At 34.5% G+C, this 24898-nt stretch overlaps 1 protein-coding gene across 1 annotated transcript; it reads right to left on the bottom strand.

Moving 5' to 3' along the window:
• Positions 1-236: 236 nt before the first annotated feature.
• Positions 237-24361, bottom strand: LOC133323207 (ataxin-2 homolog). Its single transcript, XM_061532161.1, has 3 exons — positions 24292-24361; positions 15611-16077; positions 237-2321 (listed from the first exon to the last, which is right to left on the bottom strand). Exons 1-3 carry the CDS (start codon positions 24323-24325, stop codon positions 237-239), a joined length of 2586 nt encoding a protein of 861 aa, XP_061388145.1. The 5' UTR covers positions 24326-24361.
• Positions 24362-24898: the final 537 nt, after the last annotated feature.

Below are 24898 nucleotides of genomic sequence, written 5' to 3'. Positions count from 1 at the left end.
AGATTATTGGTAACTTCCATAAACAAAAATAATCATAACAGATAACTATAAATTAATGAAAAGAGAAACAATGGGTATAAAAAAAAGAAAAAGTTTTCTTAACTAAGTCGACAGTTTAATACTTTAGGAATTAAATAATATTAATAAGATATTGAATATTTAGTTTTTGTAAATATAACGAAAATTAATATTTGTCGTTTTTTCTTGTTGTTGTTTGTATTTTTTTTCTATTTTAACTAGTTTAAAGTTTCAACTTTGCTTTGTAAATTATCCTCCAAATCAAGTTTTTCGGACTCTTCCTTTGCCCCCATTACTTTCGTTTCGCTTTCGTCGCGCGGACGTCGTTTCGAATTTTCGGGAATCGCTCTTAGATATGTTACACTACCACCACCAATAGCCGACACGGTTTGTTCTTGTGGTTCCGATGGAGAGGAGAGAATTTTCACAGATGGTTCCGATGGCCTAGCTAACAATGAACGTGGATGGGCACGTTGTGTGGCGAGATACTGGGGATGGGGAATCTGATGCTGTTGCAACTGAGCAAAACGCATCAATTGTTCATAATTTACGGGTAGAGCTGGCGGTTGTGGTGGAGGTTGATTACGATATTCAGGATGATCTTTAACGTATTGTTCATAGGGCACAGGTACTGGAACGGGAACTGCAGTTACGGGGTAGCCTGCATCGACTAAGGCTTGAAATTCGGCCTGTGTCAGCGGCTTACCTCCTGGTGGTGGCAAATGTAATTGCTTCAAGTCTTCTATTGTTTTGGGTTTAACGGGACGTGATGGTGTGGCAATACCCGTTCCCTGTGATACATAAATACTAGATTGAGATGGCGATGAGGCGGGAAGTGGTAGTTGACGCAAATCTGTTGGAGCATGATGTGAATATTTCGTGGTAACTGCTGGTGTAGGAGGGACTGTAGGTGGTGAGGCTATATTTCGATGAGGATCTGGTGGGCTGGGATAGAAATGAGTTGGTTCGGCCGGAGCTGTTGATGGCGTTGGTCTTTCAGGCTCGTACAGTATGGGTTGAGCGTATTTGCTTGGGGCTGGATAGTTTACTTCGTTTTGGTGGGTTTTGACTGGGGTGGGTGTTGTTGCGAATTTAGTACCATATTTATGACGAACTGCTTTGGGCCGAGGTGAGGGCAAAGCTTCTTGGTAATAAAACTGAGATGCCTGGACTGGTGGTTGGGCAGATGGAGGATAAACCACTGGGCCCAATTTTTTGGCATCTATAACTTGTTGAGGTACGGGGTAATTACCAACAAGCTGTGGATAATTACCAAGTCGAAATACTGAGGGTATAAAAGGTTGGCTGTTTGCATCGGTTACACTATTTGGAGCCGAGGTGCTGGGGACATAGGCTTTGGCGGAAATTGGGCGAGGTGAGTGGGTTTGAACAGTTGGTGCCGGTGGTGGAGGTGAGGGCGCAACGGTATGTCGGTGATGAGGATGATTTATGAGAACCGATGGTTCATTTGAGTTATCAACTATCTGAACGGGTGATACATGGGGTTTATTCGAGGCAAACAAGTTTTCGATTTCTTTTTCCAGAGATGATTTTGCCAATGGATGATTGGCCAGGGTCTTGTAATTGATTTGAGGTCTATAGTAAGCTATTTGAGGCGGTAGTGATGGTGGAGGGTGTGGTGCTGCTGCAGCTTCCTGTTCGAGTAATTGTTGCTGATGTCGTTGTTCCTGTATGGGATTCTGGGGAAATGGCAAATATTTGGGACCGCCACGTGATCTTGGTGTTTGATATTGTACATATTCCGGCTGGAGTTGTTGCTCATCATCCGCGGTCTCAATACGTTGGCGATAATGACCGAGGCCTTGGGCTTGTTGTGGAGCTTTTTGTTGTGATTGTGCCTGTGCCTGCGACTGAGCTTGTGCTTGAGCATGCTGCTGTTGTCGCCTTACTTGATCTTCATGATATGCCCTGGCTTGTAGTTCTTCTTCTAAAAGTTTTAAAAATTGCTCTTCTGGTATTATCTGATATGGTTGATTGGGTGGTGCACCGCCATTCGGTTGTGGTTGCTGCTGCTGTTGCAATGCAATATGGTAGGGAGTTTGTGGCCGATAGATTTGTCCTCTTGGATGTAGCTGAGCTATTGGTACAGGTTGTTCCACTGCCACTGAATAACGTTGTTCGGCTTCTTCAACTTGACTGTTTGTTGCTGATTCAGATTGATGATTACGAGCCGGTGATTTTTTATTTTGAACAGTTCGAGATTTACCATGGCTTTGTGACTTGTGCTGTTGTTGTTGTTGCTGCTGTCGATTTAAGTCTTGCAGATAGGCATAATGTTGGATCTGTAATGGTAAAGTGGAGATTTGCTTGTTATTATAATAGAGGAGTAAGAAAAAACCATTATATTACATTATTACAGATGTGAACGTTTTTCGAGACTTTGAATTGTATCGTTATGACCGATATGGTGTTATAGGCGATTTCGACTGTATGCCATCTTATATCAAGTTCGTTTCTTAAATCTTTAGTTTTCAATATACCATTTTATCTTTAGACAAGTCTTGCATTGGATAAATTCTCATAGAATATTTGTGTCTTAAGTCTTCAGTTGTCAGTAATTAACTAATTTCCCCCCTAGGTAAGCTAATGATTACCTCTATTAAACTCAATATACAATTGTTTGCTTAATATGAACAAATTTTTTTATTAAAAAAAAAACTTATTTTATATATTTATTAAGACAACAAACTCATTCAGTTAACAAAGTAAGGCTACCAAACAATAGTAATTTGTTGAAGAAACCTTGACCGAAATATCCAATGAAAACAATTTTTTCTTATAAATCATGAAGTTAATGGTGGGATGACAAGAATTAAGAGAAACAAAAAATAAAATAATAATTAGAAGTGGGAACATAAAATGTTAAATGATGATTTCTATTATTACGTAAAGAATAAAATGTGTGATAACTTTGTAATATTTTCACACACACATACCATTCACCGTTGGCCCTTTGCTCACCTGAGAAACTTTTTTGTGAACAAAGACTTCCAATTTGGGTGGAAAACTTTTGTGGGAAGAAAGTCTTTGCGTTTGGTTTTCCATTGTTAATAGTTTTAGTGAATATTTTTTTTTCTTGGCCCTTTTTATACACTTCACTTCTCTATAGTGAATTGAGTCTGAAATGATGTGTGGTGAGTTTCGGAAAACCCGGTTCAGATAGATATAGCTCCAATATAAGTTTTCGTCCGATTTTATGTATCGAATTGTACGAAATTTGGCATAACGTACTGAATTGAGTCTGGAATGATGTGTGGTGAGTTTCGGAAAAACCGGTTCAATAACTTCCATATGTATTTCGAACGGGTGTCGGATTGAAATTAAATTTTTAACAGTGCGGCGTACCGAATAGCGTGTATCAATTTTACTATAAATCGTTTTTCGACTCTAAATCTGCCCGACTGAAATTAAATTTAGTATATGTTGCAGAAAGACATGAGTATGTTCCTTCGAGGGCAAAGAAAAATATGCTGATTCGAAATCTGTTCGCGTTCCCAAAATCGGATGCTGTGCACAAAAGTTATAGCGGTTTTAAATCTTGTATTTCAAATATAAATTAAATAAATTCCTATTTGTTGTAATTCGCGAATTTCTTCACAAATCGATAAAAACATTTATTTTCTTTTCATACTTGTCAAATCACGGTTTAATAGTCGCGAAAACAAATAAAAGCATGAAGATATCTGAAAATAAAATAAATCCTTTTTTTTAATCAAGACAAAACGTTTATTTGAATTTTAGATTTGTAGTATGGTTAAGGAAATGCGGTTCTGCCTTAATCTTCTAAAATATACGACTCTTTCTTCTGCAATTTCTTTAGATGATTGTTAAATATCTGTTGACTCATCTAATAGATATTTGCAACATATACAATACATAAACATGATTAATATTGAAAAGCATGCAATTCGCGTATTCGCGGAAATCAGTTGTTGTGCATGCGGTTTTCGTATAAACTGAATCAATCTCTTTCAATAATTATGAATTTATCGATGTTTCATTTATCGGCCAAAGTGTGCCGCTCGATGCAGTTTACTATGCAAAACCCGTAAGAATGGCTAAAAATGACGCAAATCACATAAGATTTTTATGCGCAACAGATTTCAGTAATCTCCAATGAAAATACACAAAAGTACATCTATTTTAAAAGAATTGGTTAAGAACCTTGGATGCGCCACCACAATCAATTTTGGACAATATAGACCTATTTCACACAGATTCGCGAATATGATAATACTAGCATGAATCTGCGTAAAATCAATTCGAACAAAAACGCGATTATATACGCGAATTTGTCAAAATAAGTTTTTGCAGTTTTTCCTACATTCAAGGTACCTATATCCGCCTTTTTATTGGGCGGAATTGAACATGGCTGGGTTCATTAGATTCGGCACGTAAAAAAAAAACTAAAATCACGCGGGGTTCCACGGCATTTGAATGGACTTTCTTAAATTTAGACTCAAAAAATAAGTTTTTTATAAAAATTTATGTACCAAGTTGTTGTCTATGGAATCCAATTTCAAATAACCTACGGTGGACATATTCATGAGATATACACTAAACGAAGCAAGATCACAAGTTCTGCAATCCTATAATAAGTTTAGCCCATTATTTGGTTGCGAGTCCTGATTATAAGAAAAATTCAAAAAACACCGAAAATCCGGCTTCAAAATCTCAGCATCCTTTTTGGTTGGATGCAGTGATTATATTCAAAAATCATACATTAGAACCATATTGTCCGTGGAGCATTCTTTAACTTAGTCACTGATCACATGTGCGTGCGTTGTGTAGTTTAGCCACAAATCAGGAAGGAACATAAAAAAACTCGTTGGCTTCAACACATTTTCACCCGTTTGTTTACATTACCACCATCACAGCTACCACGCAACTTATTATTTATTACCAATATTCTAAGATTTTGACAAGAACACTTCATTTTATAGAAATTAATTTAAATTATTTGCAATATGTTCATATTTCGCGAGTTATAAGCTTGCAAACCTCAGTTTCAGGGAATTTAAAAGATTTTTGTAATTTCCCATATGAACAATATACTCAAAGTGGTGAAGGGTATCATATAGTCGGCCCAGTCCGACTTTACTACTTTCCTTACTGGTTTGGTTATGCTACTCTGCTCAGAGGTGTCTAAAGTTGGTTATGTCAGATTGAGTCAATGGATTTTAGAATACATTTAAGGGGACCCCCCCATTCTCGGGGTCAAAATTTTTGTTGATATAATTTGAATCTACACTGATTAAAGAATGTCTCTACAAAATTTCAAGTGAAAATCTCAAGAACTCTTCAAGATATAGCCGATTTATTGTGTCAGCATCAAGTGACGACTGAAGGGCTTCTCAAACTTTAAACGCGTTTTTCTCTAAATATTTTTTTGCGAATGGCGGGCACGATAACTCAAAAACTAATAATCCAATCGGTTCCAAATTTTGCAACGTTTCTCTGGGAGTGTATAGCTCTCGTATGAACTAGGATAAAGCCAATCGGTGAAGATCTTCCTTATTTTTTAACTTGGTTTTTGGTAAAAAATCGGCGATTTTCCAAAAATAATTTTTCAAAGGTCCATCATTTTGTTAATTTTAGAGCGAAGTCAATAATCCTAGTTCATGCGAGAGCCAGACATGTACTCTTTCTAATACCGTTGGAATTTTCGGATTCCGATGTTCCAGTGAGGAGTTATCATGCCCGCCATCAAAAATAAGGACTTTTCTTCAATTACAAAAAACAACAACAAAACAATAACAAAAATTTTTTGTAAATTATTTTTCTTCTCTTTTAAATCTTCAAATATATATGTTGAAAGTTACAAACCTTAACAAGCATTGGTATTGATTTACCAGCCCATTGAAATTCTTGAAAAATTAAAATCGAGAATGGGTGGGGTTCCCTTAACGGTAACATGAAAATGAGGAAATATATTGAAGATTTTCATAAAAATTATACTAAAGAATAATTTAAAGTGATTTTTCTTCGATACTGCATTTGTTTTTATTTATAGGTGTGTCTGGTTATTTTTCCAGTAAGATTTACTCAGTAAGTTCTAGTTCAGAGAGAAAGCCGTTTTTACTCTCTTTTGCGATAATACTGAGAAAAGTAAACACACAACATTTAGTAAAATTCTGCAAATAAACAGCTGATTCAAGAAAACATTTTTATTTGCGCCGAAATAAACAAGCAAACAAAAGACGAACACAATTATTTGTATTGCATTTAATATTAAAAATAAAATGAACAATAAAAGAAAAATTGATTTAGTATGTTCCCCGGGAACATTTAAGCTTCCTGCATCAATATATTGTCCTCTTTCTTGAACTTGCCTAAAACTATAATGAATTAGTTTCTAATTTAATTAAACTTGGCATTACTTATGAATTTTCTTCCATTTTCTATAATTTTTATGTAACTTAATATCAAATGGAACTGTGCAAATTAAAAAGATATTTTGAAAATTTTTTGTGTTTGGTCATAAAACAGCTGACCCAAAAATGGCTGAGTTTGCAAAATCTTACTGCATAAAATTCTTTCAGTAAACTCCAGTAAGTTTGTTGTTGTTGAACTGTAAAACTTGCTCTCTCACTTGAGTCTCTTTTACTGGATTTTTGGGTAAACAGACAACATTTGGTAACATTTGGTATCAATTGTTACCAAATATCGAGTAAACTGAGCTTATATTGGGCTTTTATTTTTCAGATATAATATATAATCTATAATATATATAAGAAAGCAAGGATGTATATCGGGTTCAAATAAGTCGATGTCTATAGTGATTTTATTGGGTCTCCGACGAATTTGCCAAGTGAATATGCACTCCAACACGTATATCAATATAAACGTTTATTTTTTAAAGTGTTACTTAACAATTTGCCTCGTTTGTTAAATTGTGGAAAGCTCAACAATGCCACAAAATTCTCATGAACTTTTTAGTTGAAGTGTTAAACACTTTATGTCACACACACACACACCAGCACACACATTAAAGGCGTCAAAAGGGTGCAGTTGCAAGTTGTGATGAGTTGCAGCTACTTGGGCAATACAACAACTGACTTTATATAAATAGATATGTTTGTGTGCACCTCTATTTACATGTGGGTCTTGAGAGTGCCGTTTAATAGGGTCTTTACTTGGGTTTCACATAAATTGTTGCAACTTCTGTTGTCGACGTCGTCGTCATTTTTTGATGTTTGCTGATTCGTTTATTTGTTGTTGTTGTTAGTTGATTGTTCCGTTTTATAATTTGCGGTTTTGTGGTGGTTGTTTATTCACTTTGATGTCAGCTGACGTCATGTCTCGCAGACAGGTAGCAATTGCCTGTAGTCAAAATATGTACATGGATATATATAAACATGTATGTTTGCATGATTTTCCTATACAGTAGGGGACATATATACATAACATATCCGCTACCATAATGTACTATGGGACGGGTTAGTTTTGAGAAAGGGAACAGTTAGACATTTCACTCAAATAATTGTAATTATAATTATGCATGTAAGATGGGTCCTGACCAATGAAGACCCCTATCGTTTGGTAAAGATCGGTTAATATTTAGGGGATGAAATGGACCAAAATTTTTTTTGTCCGATTTTCTCGTCGCTCCAGAGGCCGCTGGTGGCCGAATCGGCTCAAAGAGTAAGCATGCCTGTTTTGATAATTGGATTGGTCAATGTTTAGAGGGTCAAATGGACCCTGACTTTTGTGTGAAAATGACAAAATTTGTATAGATCGTATAGATTTACCCCTGAATGACACAGGCCCGAGAAGTTGTTAGTATATCCAAGAGAAGTGGTTGACCTTTAAATTTATACCAATTATATTGTCGTATGTACTCGGATGTGGGAGTTACACTTAAATATTTATATTACCACACTAGAGGGCGAAAATGTAGCGCTGATCGCTTTGAAATCTTCCATGATGATTCAGGTATGGTCAAGGACAAAGCCTATATTTTTCGATGATCATCAGATAATAATATTGGGATGAAGTGGACCGAAAACTTAATTCTTAGTGTTTTTTCGAGTCGATCACAACACAAACCACCGTGAAGGGAATCTGGACAAGTAATTAGAAGGGCTGTACTAAATATTAGTAATATATGTTGGGATGTCTTATATAACATATGAAGAAGTTTCCTTGGAATAGGATACCTCATAGAAGGTCTCTCATGGGATAGGATGCGCCTACCACATACTAAGTCTTTGTTTTAATAACAGACCTCGAAATTTGGTATAGGGTACTTCAATGGAATATCGGAGGGTTTTCATAAAATATGTGAATTCAAATACAACTAACAGGACAGCTCGCAGGTGGTTTAAATAATTATATACGTCATATATCCATAGTATATCATATAGGATATCAGAAACTTATCATGAAGGACTTTTAAAAAATAGTTTGCAGAAAATGCATTTAAAGTTTTCATTCGACTAACACCTTAAAAGGAACAGAGGAACTTCTACTTCTGCAGAATTTGTGTCCTTTTTGACAATACTTAAGCCGATTTATTATGGCAGCATGAAGCGACAGCAGAAGTGCTTCTCAAACTTTAAACGCGTTTTTCTCAAACAGTATTTTTACGATTGGCTGGCACGATAACTCAAAAACTATTAATCTAATCGGTTCCGAATTGTAACACATTATTTTGTACATACATAGCTATCGTATGAACTATGATAAATGTAATCGGTCAAGATCTTTGTGGTCAAAAAATAGGGATTTTCAAAAAAATAAATTTCTGCAGAATTTGTGTCCTTTTTGACAATACTTAAGCCGATTTATTATGGCAGCATGAAGCGACAGCAGAAGTGCTTCTCAAACTTTAAACGCGTTTTTCTCAAAGAGTATTTTTACGATTGGCTGGCACGATAACTCAAAAACTATTAATCTAATCGGTTCCGAATTGTAACACATTATTTTGTACATACATAGCTATCGTATGAACTATGATAAATGTAATCGGTCAAGATCTTTGTGGTCAAAAAATAGGAAATTTCAAAAATTAAATTTCATAGACCCGCCATATTGTAATTTTTGTCCTTAAGGGAACCCTCAAATTTTCGATTGTAATTTTTCAAGATTTTCAATGGGCTGGTAAATCAATACCAATGCTTGTTAAGGTTTGTAACTTTGCACATATATATTTGAAGATTTAAAAGAGAAGAAAAATAATTTACAAAAATTTGTTGTTATTGTTTTGTTGTTGTTTTTTGTAATTATTTTCTTTTTGTAATTAAAGAAAAGTCCTTATTTTTGATGGCGGGCATGATAACTCCTCACTGGAACATCGGAATCCGAAAATTCCAACGGTGTTAGAAAGATTACATGTTGTTATGTGTTACATGTTATTGACTTCGCTCTAAAATTAACAAAATGGCGGACCTTTGAAAAAATATTTTTGGAAAATCGCCGATTTTTTACCAAAAACCAAGTTAAAAAATAAGGAAGATATTCGCCGATTGGCTTTATCCTAGTTTTTGAGTTATCGTGCCCGCCAAAAGAGAAAAACGCGTTTAAAGTTTGAGAAGCCCTTTAACCGTCACTTGATGCTGACACAATAAATTGGCTATATTTTCAAGAGTTCTTGAGATTTTCACTTGAAATTTTGTAGGGACATTCTTCTATTAGTGCAGATACAAATTAAATAAAAAAAATTGACCCCGAGAATGGGGGGGGGGTCCCCTTAAGCGAAACATAATACACGCAATTTTTGACTCAGGGATATTATATGGAAAGTTTCGTGTCAATCAGACAGGTTCAATTCTAGCAAACTTTCACGACAATCGAACAAATTTTCTACGTTTGTTTAATATTTGGTGCAGCTTTTGCATAAAATCGGATGAAAATATATATCGGAGTTATATCTAATTTTGGAAACATTCAAATAAAACCTAACACACGTCATTCTTAACTCAATTCGTTGGCCTATGCAAAATTTTGTCTCAATCGGATACACTTTCTGAGTTTGGTGCACCATTTACAATAAATCGAACGAAATATATATGACAGCTATATCTAAATCACAAATGCGACCAGTACCCCAACAAACCAAAATTTTTGAGAATAATATTATATTAAGCTTACCAAAGCAAGCATTAATCTTGAAAAAGTCTGGAGAAATGTTTAGTAATAATTGTAGAAAAATTAAAACGGTACCCTCGTGATACAATTGTTTGTGTAATCTTTTTGCAATAATAATAGGCTTTTCTCAATCGTCAGATAGAATTATACATGAGAAACAATTGTGCACAACAATAGTTTCTCAAGCATAGTTGAGAATTGACATTTTAACAAAATTTTTGTAAAATTTTTTAAAAAAAGCTTAATTCAGCAATCTAATCTCAATAAAACTTGAGAACAAGCTCATAGTAAACAACCATTACTATGAGCTTGTTCTCAAGTTTTATTGAGAATGGTACGTTGGGCCGGTAAAAATGGACAGATGTACACAAATCGACTTAGAAAGTGAAATGCATGTTGTCAAAAGTAACTAAGGGTAAATATTGAATCCTTTTTCCAACTACACCACAGTGTGGTGTAGGGTACAAACACTTAGAGAACTGATGAGAATTGGTGGAAAAATCCGAAACCATTTTATTTTTTAAACCAAAACAATAGACAAATAAAAAAATTAATAGAAAGATTTGACCCACTGTATTAAATGGATGTATGCAATTCTCTTTTATTATCACACAATTATTTATTTGTAAATAATAAAAAATTGAAACGTCAAAAGTATACATGTTCGTTTACAAGAGTATGCATATTTATGTGCCGCAATAAGTAGGGTGTGCGAATTTTTTCTCTCAATTTAAACTACTTTGGAATTATAAATAAATGTAAAGGAAATTTGTAGGTGTTATTTGGTAAATTTGTTTTGTCATAATTTTAGTTAAAATTGTAAAACAAATTAATTGCTATGTAATTTTGTTGTAAGACCAACAAATCGGTAGAGCGTAATGCGAGTGCGAGTTTTGTTTTCCAAAATTACTTTGAAAAGTAGGAGGAGGAACTTGAGTGTTTACATGTATACTGCAAGGTATTTGGGTGTTTTATGAACACTTTTAACCATAGGGAAATATGTTGTCTGGAGATTATTACAATGTGTTTCACTAAATGGTAAATTGAAAAAGTCCAGAGGCAATATCAAAAAAATTAAATCTTATAATTTGGTAAATATTTTTGTAGTTTTGTGCCATTTTGTATGTAATCCTCCCAGTTTGTTAGACATATATTTTGTTTATTTGTTTTAAATTAAAAAATAACAGGCAGACAAAATAATACATTTTAAATATGCATATATATATATATATATATATATTTACCTAGATTGAGAAAATGATGACCAACAAGATACATACCAAATGTTAGCAAATTCTTTTCAAAAGGTAATCTTGTATGAAACAAACTAGTCACGACTCAGACCTCATGAACAAATTAACTACAACATTTGGTCTATTGTTTGTATCCGTTCCTTTGGTATTGTTGTCTCAATATGAAATAAGGTTTTAACAACAACAACAAGGCGAACAACAGTAATGATAAATATAATATGTTTTAGAAACCAGACATAATGGATGGCGGAATTAGTTAGCTTTCAGTATCATTTTTGGTAAATAAATGAAGGTGTACCTAAAGACTCCTAGTCAGGGAGGTTTATGCTCGAAGGTAATATTTTAAATGTTAAATTGAAAAAAAAAAATGTAATAAAAGTTAAATAAGAATTGTTAAGAGCCCTTGGTCGCCAAATTCGTCAATACGAAGTGAGTTCTTAAAGTCCTTTAACTTTAACATAAAACATATTTTGCATTCAGTTCTACACCTACATATATCCATATAATGTCCCCAAAAAATGGTCAAAATTTCGCTGAAAATTTATTTCATAATATCATGCGAACATCCAACCATTGCACAACCTATCATATTAGATTGGGGAAAGAGAAATCCATTAGGTTGATAAAATCGGATAAATGTTTAAAGTTGACCGGCATGTTAGCAGTCGTAACATCGCCCAGAAGCTAAAAATCGACCATAATACTGTTTTAAACCATTTACACAAAGCTGGATTCAAAAAGAAGCTCGATGTTTGGGCGCCACACCAATTAACAGAAAAAATACGATTGGATCGAATTTCCATCTGCGAATCCTTGGCCAAACGGAATGAGATAGACCCATTTCTTAAACGAATAGTGACTGGAGATGAGAAATGGATCACATACGATAACCCTGTGCGAAAACGATCGTGGTCAAAGAGCGGAGAAGTACCTCAAACGGTGGCCAAACCAGAACGGCCAGGAAGGTTCTGCTATGCATTTGGTGGGACAATTAACAGAAAAAATAGGATGGATCGAATTTCCATCTGCGAATCCTTGGCCAAACGGAATAAGATAGACCCATTTCTTAAACGAATAGTGACTGGAGATGAGAAATGGATCACATACGATAACCCTGTGCGAAAACGATCGTGGTCAAAGAGCGGAGAAGTACCTCAAACGGTGGCCAAACCAGAACGGCCAGGAAGGTTCTGCTATGCATTTGGTGGGACTGGAAGGGGATTATTTATTATGAGTTGCTTCCATATGGCCAAACGCTAAATACTGATCTCTACTGCCATACAACTGGACCGTTTGAAGATAGCAATTGACCAGAAAAAGGCTAGAATTGGCCAACAGGAAAGGTTTCTTATTCCACCAGTACAACGCTAGGCCAAACACATCTACAGTGACTCGTCAGAATCTTCGGGAGCTTGGTTGGGAAGTTTTAATGCATCCGCCATACGGTCCGGACTTGGCACCAAGCGATTATCATCTATTTCTTGCATTGCAAAATTTCTTTAATGATAAAAATTTGTATCTAGGGAGGATTGTGAAAATCCACTACTAGAGTTTTTTATACCCTTCACCACACTGTGGTACATGGTATTATGTCTCTGTGCATATGTTTGTAACAGGCAAAAATAATCGAGATAGACCCATGGTTCCTTTTGAGAATATGCATAGAATCACTTTCTGCATGTCCGTCCGTCCGTCTGTCCATGTTAAATTGTAAACAAAGTGCAGGTCGCATTTATTATCTGAATTGGATGAAATTTGGCACAGCTCATTTATTTGGGCCTATTGAAATTGGGAAAAATCGGTTCAGATTTAGATATAGCTCCCATATATATTTTTGTCCGATTTTAGACAATTGGTGCACCAAAGTCCCTGGAAATCTTTTCATTTGCACGAATTTTGGAATAGCGTAATGAATAAGGTCTAGAATGATGTCTACCAAGAATCGTGAAAATCGATTTAGATTTAGATATATCTCCCATATATAGCTTCGCCCGATTTTAGGTAAATAGTCCACTAAAGTCCCTGGAAATCTTTTGATTTGCACGAAATTTGGCACAGCGTAATGAATAAGGTCTAGAATGATGTCTGCCAAGTTTCGTGAAAATCGTGAATTTAGATATAGCTCCCATATATATCTTCGTCCGATTTAAGGTAAATTGTGTACCAAAGTCCCTACATATCTTTCGATTTGCAGGAAATTTGGAACAGCGTACTGAATGTCGCCTATAATTATGTGTGCTAAGTTTCATGAAAATCGGTTCAGATTTAGATATAGCTCCCATATATAGTTTCGCCCGATTTTATGCAATTGGTGCACCAAAGTCCCTGGAAATCTTTTCATTTGCACGAATTTTGGCATAGCGTACTGAATTAAGTCTAGAATGATTTGTGCTAAGTTTCGTAAAAATCGGTTCAGATTTAGATATAGCTCACATACATATTTTCGTCCGATTTTATGTAATTAGTGCACCAACGTCTCTGAAAATCATTCGACTTGCACGAAATTTGTCATATTGTACTGAATTATGTCTAGAATGATGTGTGCTAAGTTTCGTGAAAATCGCTACAGATTTAGATATAGCTCCCATATATATTTTCGTCCGATTTTATGTAATTAGTGCACCAAAGTCCCTATATATTATTCCATTTGCACGAATTTTGATATAGGGTACTGCATTAAGTCTAGAATGATGTTGCTAAAAGATCCATAGCTAGGCCGATTGACACAACGTACTGATGTAGTATAAATTAGTCTCTGGCAAGTTTCCCTGAAATCGGTTCAGATATAGATATAACAAAAACGCGTATTCTGTTAGGATACATATATAGAATATTCCTAAAGAGGTGAAGGGTATTATATAGTCGGCCCAGTCCGAATTTACTACTTTCCTTACTGGTTTTCAAATAGAGAGCTGGACTTCTATGAGAGAGATATTATGAAAAAAATGGCAACAAAACGTACAACAAAACGGTGTATATTTGGCCCAAATCCGACATTCCAAATAATGTTAAATGAAGTCCTAAAGTTCAATAAAAATAATGTATTTCTCTTTACCAATCTAATATTTACCAAAACTAGATCAAGTCCGAAGATGGATTGATCTACTCTTTTTTTACCTCTCCCAAAAATGTCAAAATTTTGAAAATTTGTTCATCCAATATCAAGCGAATGGAATGTCCGATTTAATTCAACACATGTACATCGTTATATTTCTTTCAAACTCAAATCAAGTTCGAAAATGGAAACGTTAGATTCACTCTTTCTGGTACCTCCCCCACAAAATGGTGAAAATTGTGCTGAAAATTTATTTTATAATATAATGCGAATCCAATTCAAAGCAAACTATGCTCAACGTAATATTTTAATTATGCCTGTATATTGTTGGGAGATGGGATTTATCGGTCCCTTCCCTGTATTAGCCTTCTATCAACATTTGTAAATTGTATATGAAGTGATCGGAATATCATCTAAACTTTGCACATGGTAATATTTGTACCTAGCCCAGATCGAATCCGAAGACGGGGCCCATCCGTCCACTCCATATTGCAAGATATATTTCCTGGCGATTACTTAATTTTACTACCTCACATATAACAATCATATTTATAATTGTTATCTATTGGACATAGGCTAAATATTTGTTACTCAAACTAAAATAATTGGAAATAAAATTAATGCGTTAAAATTACTCGAACTAATCTGCTTCATCCATTTTAATATTTGACCCGGGGAGCTGCAGCATGCTACTACATTTAAATGTAGATGTCTTCAATCATTTAACACTAATAGTTAACTCATATTGTGTTTCCAATCATGTATGTATATGTTTCCAATACCATTACAGCTAAATCTGTCATATCAGTCAGTTGTAAACTCATGTCCAAACTAATTTTATATACACATTAATTATTTGATTAATGCCAACAGCATCTCAGCTCAGCGATCAGGTAGCATTTCAAATTTATTTTCCAACCATTTATGTCGTAGATATTTTTTAACATCAAAAAATTAACTCATTAACCTTTCGATATTTAATGTTTGAACATCAATTGACAGCTATGATTTTTGTTTTTTTTTTCTTCAAATGAATTAACGATCGAGAGTGGTTTTGCTGCCAAAACAAAAGAAAAAATCATAGCACAATTTAAGCTTATACGTCCAACAATCTATCCCACAGAATATAATCTTCTGCTTTGTTGGTGTCTGTTGTGCCTGTCTGTCTACTCACCTCTTGACTTTGTTCCAGTAGCTGTGAACTATGTGGCCGTATGGTTACCGGGTAATTTCTCAATTGATGTCGTGGCTGATGTTGATGCTGCTGCTGTTCCTGTTGTTGCTCCTCATCGCTTTGTAGCTGTTGTTGCTGCTGTTGTGACTGTGGTCGTATTAAAAATTGTCTACCATCTGTACCATAAATGGTCTCTTGTGGATCTTCTGGATCATCGGAATGTGTACTGGAACGACCATTGCTGCTGCCGCTGCCAGTTCCATCCGTTCGGTGATTTGCATAGACGTTGTTGCCATCTTTTGTGTCTTTTGTTTGTCTCTTATCTTTGGTAGCGTCATTTGATGTTGATTCTTTGGCAACAGTTGCTGTTGCAGCAACGGCTGCTGTTGTGTCATCGGTAATTTGTTTTGTTGACGTTATTTTACTGGCTTTATTTGGTGTTTCTATAGTGTGGACATTTAATATGCCTGCGGAAAAAGAGAGAGAGTGAGAAAATACAAAAATGTAATTTGGTAAATTGGGAGATTTATCCGTTGTGTGACAAAGAAGTAAATTATTTATTGGTTATTATTATTGGTCGAAATCCTATTTAATTGGATGATAACTTATTTGAACACTTGAATGAGTAAATCGTGTAATTGACGATAATATTCAAATACCAGTAAGCAAAGCATTAATGTGTGACAAATTCGATTGTGTTGCAGTCAATTTTTTAGATAACTCCTTAGAATTTAATTAAAACATTTTCTAAAATTGTCAATATATAAAACTACTACGTGTGTATTGTACCTTCGAAGTAAATCCCATTCTAGGAAAAAGCAAGGTATATATTTAATGGATACTTCATATAAATGACGTTTTGATACGGTAAGAATTAGTATTGAAATACGAACTTAAAAGCACATATGAAACTTGACGTAGCCCCTATATAATGGTCCCCGCTCGGCAAAAAATAATCATGTTTTTTGTTCTTAGTTTTTGTTATGTCAGCCAATCTGTTGACATTAAGAGTTTTGAAATTTTGCACATTGTTGTTATTCGTATTGAAAATGGGATATATCTGTCCATTTATAAAGTAGTCTATTATAAAACTTTATTCCCCAATGATGGTTTGGCCACGGTTTTTAACCTAATTTTGCTTATCTCTGGGTATAATTTTTTTCTCCTAAAAATTATCAATATCTTTACCCTGTTAGGCGTATTCCTCATATAACACTCTATACCAAATTTCGGTATTTTGTGGAGTTTGGGCACCTGAATTTGGGCAAATAAATTAGCTGTTACTATATATTTTGATGATCATTGATTAGGAAATCCACATAACAAAAGTTATAAATATATCAAGTTTTCGGAGGCCCCCACGTAATGTTACGCCCAATAGTCTGTTTGGGTACGTTTTTCAACCGAATTGGCTTAATATATACATATATATATGGGCAATATTGCCAATTTTTTAACATAGCTGAAGCGGAGGTTCACCCCTTTATAACTCGGGAATTACTTAAGTATATGAAAAAAAGTAAATAGTATTGGGTTAATTGATCTGTCGTTGCAAACTGTTCATGATTTTGACCTCCAAACTTTATTTTGGTGGAAGCTGTGTCTACTTTAATGTAAAAAAAATGTGTAAAAACACGTTGAGGCGAACCAGTTTTTTATGTTCTCTATCGATTTGTGACTAAGCCACTCATTGCACGGTCTTCGTGTCAAAATAAAACTAGAAGCCAACAAAATGGGGACTACGCCCCTTCTGTATCATTTTTCAAAATTTTCACTGCATCTACCTTTAAATAATGCTGACATTTTGAAGCTCGATTTTGAGTGTTTTTTGAATTTTACTTCTAGCTTTAATACGCAAACAGGTATTTATAAAAATCGATTATAAGATTATTGTAGTCGCGAATCTGCGTAATTTGATATGTATTCAGAGTAATACTCATCCGAAGGTGCGAATTTTGTGCGATCAAATTTCTAAAAAACCTATTTTTGGGGCCAAATTTTTAGATCTGTCAAGTGAATGATATGGGTACCCGCGATCAATAAGGTTTTTTACGTTTCGGATGATATAAAATCTTCTTCGTGAAAATCCATCTACTAGAACGGCGGGAACTGGCCTTCCAAAAACACGAAATTTGGCAAAAAATGTTTTTGAAAATATCGCGGATTTATTTGTGTTTTCTGTGTATCATTTCCGCTTCAATAAATGACCTCATACGGATTTTGATCTTTTTCGAAAAGAGAACTTTAAAAACTTCAGCCGAAAGAGAGATGTACGCAATTTATCTCAAAAATAGATTTTGCTGGCACATCCATGGTTCTTAATGGACCACATTGAAATGGTATAGATCGATGTATTTTTTTAGGGTGCACACCGAAATCGGATGCGCGTTAATGGCATATGGAGTTTTCGGAAATTATTCGCGTTTTACGATTTTTTGGGTACTTCAATGTAACGTGCGGCACATCTTAGCCGTCAAATGAAATTTCGCAAAATATATATGGATTGGAAGGTAAACTTCAGTACTTCCTGGAAACCGCATGCGCATCAAATGATTTTGAGAATTACGCGATTTACACGCAATTTAAAATGTATATTTCATAATATTATTTTATTTTAAGATTTATTCCTATTTATAGAATTCTAAGATTTATCGGAAGGGTCTTGATATAATCCGCAAGGCGTATACTTATACACAAAAAGTGATTATTATTATATATGTCAATTTTTCGGCGAAATTCGGGTAAAAAAGCAGAATAATCCCAAAAATTTTTTTCAGAAATTTCTTGTATACAATTAAAAAAACCAGTGAGCGGAGCAGTATAGTCGGACGTGGCTGACCATACGATACCCTACACAACTTCCATGAAAATCTAACTTTGTGTGGTTCTATATTCTGAGATTGGGCAATATTTCGCGATATTTGCACACTTTTGACAGGCTAGAGGTCAGCAAATGTTACTAATAATCAGTACAGACCCTCTAATTACTTCTCCAGATTTCCTTCACAGTGGGTTGTGTTGTAATGTTCGGCTTTCGACTCGAAAAGTACAAATAATTCAGTTTTCGGTCCACTTCATCCGAAAAATTATTATCTGATTATCACCTAACATTTTAGGCGTTGTCCTTGACCATAACTGGAACCTCATGGAACATTTCAAAGCGATCAGCGCTATATTTCCGCCCTCCAGTGTGGTAATATGTTACTAAATAATATATGAATACGTAAGCACCTGTAAATATTTAAGTGTAACTCCCGCATCCGAGTACCTACGACAATATAATTGGTATCAATTTGAAGGTCGACCGCTCCCCTTGTCGGGTCTATGTCCTTCAGTGGTAAATATATACGCAATAGAATTCAAATTTTGTCATTTTTCACACAAATGTTCGGGTCCATTTCACCCGCTAAATATTGACCGACTTTATCAAAACAGGCATCTCCATGCAAAAATTCGCGGTGTTTGGGCCATAATTGCGACCTCTGGAGCGACCAGAAAAACCGACAAAAATAAAGTTTTTGGTCCATTTCATCCCCTAAATATTAAACGATCTTTTCCAAAAACAATAGGGGTTTTCATTGGCCAGAAACCATCCTACATGCAAAATTTCGTGAAGATTGGTCCATAACTGTGGCCTGTATCGTGTTTACAAATTAAATTGGACAGACGGACGGACGGACGGACGGACACACATGTCTAGATCGACTCAGCTAGTCGAGATATGACGATCGGTATACTTAAAGGTGGGTGTAGGACCAATATTTCGCGGCGTTACAAACATTTGGGGCTGCACAAAGCTATAATACCCTGACAACATAGTTGTGTAGGGTATAATAAATATTATGACATTATTTTTTTGAACCAAAACCAAATATTTTTCCTCAATATCTTGTTTTGTTGTCGCTGAGATTTGGAAACCGCTACACGGACTTGTGTGATTTTGATATCATTTGATTCATCATGGTGTTTAGATTATGTAGATATTTTTAAATTAATTTTTAGGTGTGTGTATGTCACTAATATAATGAAAATATTGATGTAATCTGCTATATGTTTTTATTTTTCTCATATTTCGCGAATATGTGCAACTTTATCGTGATTATTATAATATATTCATATTCTTATTTTACGGAGGAAAATATATATCAACGTTTTTGGTCAATATAATAAACGGCGTAATTTTAAGATTTTTTTCTTATGCCCATAATTAAAATCTCGATAACTTTTGCGCGCATCAACCAAAAATTTGATCGCGAACGGTTTCGGAGTCAGAACATTTTTCTCTATATGTGTACCAAAAATCATTGATGTGCCACAAAAATAAAAAAGCTGATTTTTTGAAAATGGAATATTAAAAAATTGCCAATATTGCCCATATATATGCCCAATAATCTGTTTGGGTACGTTTTCTAACCGAATTGGCTCTAATTTGATTTTTTTGGGTTATCATAAGGTTATCGTAAGGTGGTTAAAAATGTCCTTGTACAAATTTTCCGTTTAATTTTCGGTTTATGTTTCTATACCAGTTTTTATACCCGACACTCGGGTATTTGGAACATAATTTTTTTTTGATAATGAACAGTCTACACCGCATAATGCAATAACATAGTCCTATATAAATCCCGGCCGATTTTACGAATTTCGAATGCACACCACGTCATGGAGGGTATGCAAAGTTCGACCCGGAACTTAACGACGTTATTACTTGTTAGATATTAAACTATTTCGGCCCGATTTAAATTGAAGATAGAATGCATTCATAATAATTTTACGATCTTTTGTTTTTCCAGAAAATAGTGTGACGTCACGCTTGTGTGTATAAATCATGTTTTTTATATATTTTTATACCCTACACAACTATGTTGTCAGGGTATTATAACTTTGTGGAGCCCAAGAGTTTGTAACGTCGCGAAATATTGGTCCTAGACCCACCTTTAAGTATACAGATCGTCATATCTCGACTAGCTGAGTCGATCTAGACATGTGTGTCCATCCGTCTGTCCGTTATAATTTGTAAACACGATACAGGCCACAGTTATGGAACAATCTTCACGAAATTTTGCATGTTGGATGGGTTCTGGCCAATGAAGACCCCTATTGTTTCTGGTAAAGATCGGTTAATATTTAGGGGGGCGAAATGGACCAAAAACTTTATTTTTGTCTGATTTTCTGGTCGCTACAGAGGCCGCAATTATGGCCCAAACATATCGAATTTTTACATGGAGAAGGGGATTGGGCCAAAGAATAACCATGCCTGTTTTGATAAAGATTGGCCAATATTAAGCGGGTCAAATGGACCCTGACTTTTGTGTGAAAAATTGCAAAATGTGTATTCTATAGCGTATATATTTACCCCTGAATGACATAGACCCAAGAAGTTGAAAATATATCCAAGAGGAGTGGTTGGCCTTCAAATTGTCGTATGTACTCAGATGTGGGAGTTACACTTAAATATTTACAGGTGCTTAGGTATTCGAATATTATTTAGTAACCCATTACCACCCTAGAGGGCAAAAATATAGCGCTGATCGCTTTGAAATTTGCTATGAGGATCCAGGTAAGGTCAAGGACAACGCCTGTAGTTTTCGGTGATGACCAGATAATAATATTGGGATAAAGTGGACCGAAAACTTATTTTTTTGGGTTTCTTTGAGTCGACCTATAGGCCACAATTGAAATCCGAACATAACAACAAGAGAGTGCAAATGTTGCCCAAGATCAGAATATAGAACCACACAAAGTTAGATTTTCGTGGAAGTTGTGTAGGGTATCATATGGTCGGCCCCGTCCGATTATACTGCTCCGCTCACTGGTTTATAATATATTTAAAAAAGTATACAATAATATAAGAAACTTAACCCTACCATCAATGGGAAGGTGTGGAGGATTTACGGGGTAATTTTTTATGAGACTTAATACCTATACCGAAATTTGTTATAAATTCTAACTTTTTCATGCATATTTATTTTTTAAGAATGTTTGAAAATTTAAAAATTCAAATTTTCTTATTTACTCGATATTAATCATATTTTTCGATACGCATTGAAATATATATTTTTTATAGCCTTCACCACAATGTGGTACAGGCGAAAGGAAACGAGATAGACCCATGGTTCCTTTTGAGAATATGCATAGAATAACATTCTGAGTCGATTTATGCATTTCCATGTTAAATTGTAAACAAAGTACAGGTCGCATTTATTACCGAATTGGATGAAATTTGGCAAAGCTCATTTATTGTGTTTTTTTTAATATTGTGCAGACGTTGCATTCATAAATATTTCGGACGGGTGTCTGATTGAAATTAAATTTTGAACAGTGCGACATACCGAATAGCGTGTACCAAGTGTGTTATAAACGTAAAACGTTACGTAAATTTGTCCCATTGTACGCATACGACTCGAAAATCTGCCCGAATGAAATGAAATTTAGGATAAGATGCAGAATGGCATGCTTATGGATTGATGTTAGTCCTTTCACATATAAATACAAATCTCATATTTAAATATTTTAATATTTATTAAATATACCCAAAGTGATGAAGGGTATCATATAGTCGGTCCAGTCCGACTTTACTACTTTCCTTACTGGTTTGATTATATTTTTTGTCCGGAGACATGATATTACTACGACTACTCATGATGATAGAAAGAGCGGTTAAGGCTTTAAATGTAATGATGGGATGTTTATATAAAAGATATACCCAACAAGTGGACCAATAACGATCGTTTTTCTAAGGAGATTCTGCAATCCATCTGACTCCATAAAAAATAAATTGTAGGAAATTTGTATGGGAAAAATGAAATGGCGAAAATAATATGCAGTGATAATGTGTACACTCAAACTGACATTAAAGTAATGAAAAAACTCAGGGTAAATAAGTTGGTCGAATCGAAAATTAAAAAAACATATTCGAATTCACATTATCGAGAGTTCACTGTATGTTTTTTTTTAAATGAAGCACAAATTATAATATTTGAGAAATTGATGGATTGCTGAAGGTGTGCAAGATTCTGTGTACTCCACCTCATCGTATATAAATTATGAGACTAAAACTGAGATGTATTGCATCATTATTTGATGTAGTCCTCATATATTGGTTTTTATGTTATAGAGTATTTTGAGGGTGAAGAACCTAGAATGATGAAATACAGGTACTGGACCATTATATGGGGTAAAGGTATGGGGTAAATACAGCCACATCGTTTGAAAAATGTGAAAGGATCATCAAAAGACCTAGAATGGGGAAGGAGTTTTTTATGTGCGCTATGTTAAAACATGGACCCAAATTGGTCATATTCTATCCAGAATGTGAAATTACAGTCCTTTCGATTGGAACTGGCTACAACTCTCAAAATACAAAAAGGCGAAATAATCGTTATATGGGGACTATATCTATACAATATAAGATTTAACAAAGAATAACACATTTATATACATTTATATATAATATAGCCGATTTATTGTGTCAGCATCAAATGACGGCTGAAGGGCTTCTCAAACATTAAACGCGTTTTTCTCTATACATTTTTTTGCGAATGGCGGGCACGATATTAATAATCCAATCGGTTCCAAATTTTGCAACGTTTCTATAGCTCATGAACTGGATAAAGTCAATCGGTGAAGATTATTTTTTAATTTTTTTGGTAAAAAAAATGATTTTCCAAAAATATTTTTCAAAGGTCCACCATTTTGTTAATTTTAGAGCGAAGTCAATAATCCTAGTTCATACAAGAGCCAGACATGTACTCTTTCTAACACCGTTGGAATTTTCGGATTCCGATGTTCTAGTGAGGAGTTTTCATGCCCGCCATCAATAATAAGGACTTTTTTCTTTAATTACAAAAAACAACAACAAAACAATAACAAAAATTTGTTGTAAATTATTTTGCTTCTCTTTTAAATCTTCAATTATATATGTGCAAAGTTACATATATTGGTTTTTACCAGCCCATTGAAAATCTTGAAAAATTAAAATCGATTTTGAGTAATAACACATTTAATATACTTAGTATACAAATGTACGGAATAATTATTTAGAGGACCTATATCGACAATTTATTCAAACGAATTTTATAGCTCAATGGGTTATCAATTTTGCGAACAAAATTGATAAACATTTATGGTAAATATTTTAAGTTAATCCTAATGTACAATTTTTTCCAAATTTCCGAGCAAGAATCGAGTAAAAGTGAAAATGAACGATGAAAACATACGAATATCGATCACTATTTGATATAGTAATCATATATTGGTTTTTACGTTATGGAGTATTTTGAGTATGTTTCCAAAGACTTGGCTATAATTTTGTAATTTTCACACAATTCTCATTAGGTCGAATAATTTCTTGGGGTAAATCACAAACAAATATTTGCAAAATTATTCCCGTTATATGTGTATAGGGTATGATCCACTTTAAAAAAATCAGGCACAGAGTTCAATACGCAAACTTTTAACCCATTTCACTATCCCTAATAATACTATAAAATTTTAATTAATAATAATACAAGTTTTTATAATTTCACACTCTATTCATAAAATGTTAACGCAATCGACAATTACAACAATTTCATTCATGTATTAACTTAATGTTAAATTTACAAAACGATTACACATAGTCTAAACATCCACACATTGTAAGGTTTTTTTTTAACTATTTCTGGTCCACTGCCATCACTTACCACACACAAAACAAATTAAAATTAATATTTTCATTTTGTTAATTTTATTGTCACCCCAAACTTAGTTGTTGGTGTTGTTGGTTATTGTTGGCGTGCAATTGTCGGAAGACTAGTTTTGCGACACTTCGCTGGCGTTGCGTCAATGTTTCGTTTTTCCGCTTTTCTTCCTTTAGTGGAATATTTTGATTTTGGAAATTTCACATAACATTGTTTCGGGATGTTTCGTTTCGTTTAGCTTAGTTTTGCTTTATATTCTCATGCACGTCGTTTCAAGTTTTTCGTTTTGAGTTTGTCTTATAAAATCATACTTTTAATCCTGGCAAAGTATGTTTTATATTCGATTCCACGTTACGATGTTTAAATTTAACGGAAATCTTTACTTGGATTCGCGACGAAAATATTCACCATTCATTTGGCAGAGATGCACAGAGAGAGAGACACAAGTTGCTGGTAACACGTTCGAATATCGACTCGTTTCAATTGTTTCACGACACTGGCATTTATAAATGTTGTGAACCTTTAAGACCCAAAAGCAAAACACAACAAAAATGAAAGAAACAATAAACACGAACATTTTCCAGCAGCAATCATCTGCAAGACAATGCTT

Source organism: Musca vetustissima, unplaced genomic scaffold (genome assembly GCF_032173495.1).
Source record: "Musca vetustissima isolate MV318-11 ecotype Yass unplaced genomic scaffold, APGP_CSIRO_Mvet_v1 utg14119, whole genome shotgun sequence".
Taxonomy (NCBI): Eukaryota; Metazoa; Arthropoda; class Insecta; order Diptera; family Muscidae; genus Musca; species Musca vetustissima.
The sequence above is the reverse complement of the archived record's forward strand: the minus strand, read 5'-3'. Positions and strand labels throughout refer to the sequence as shown.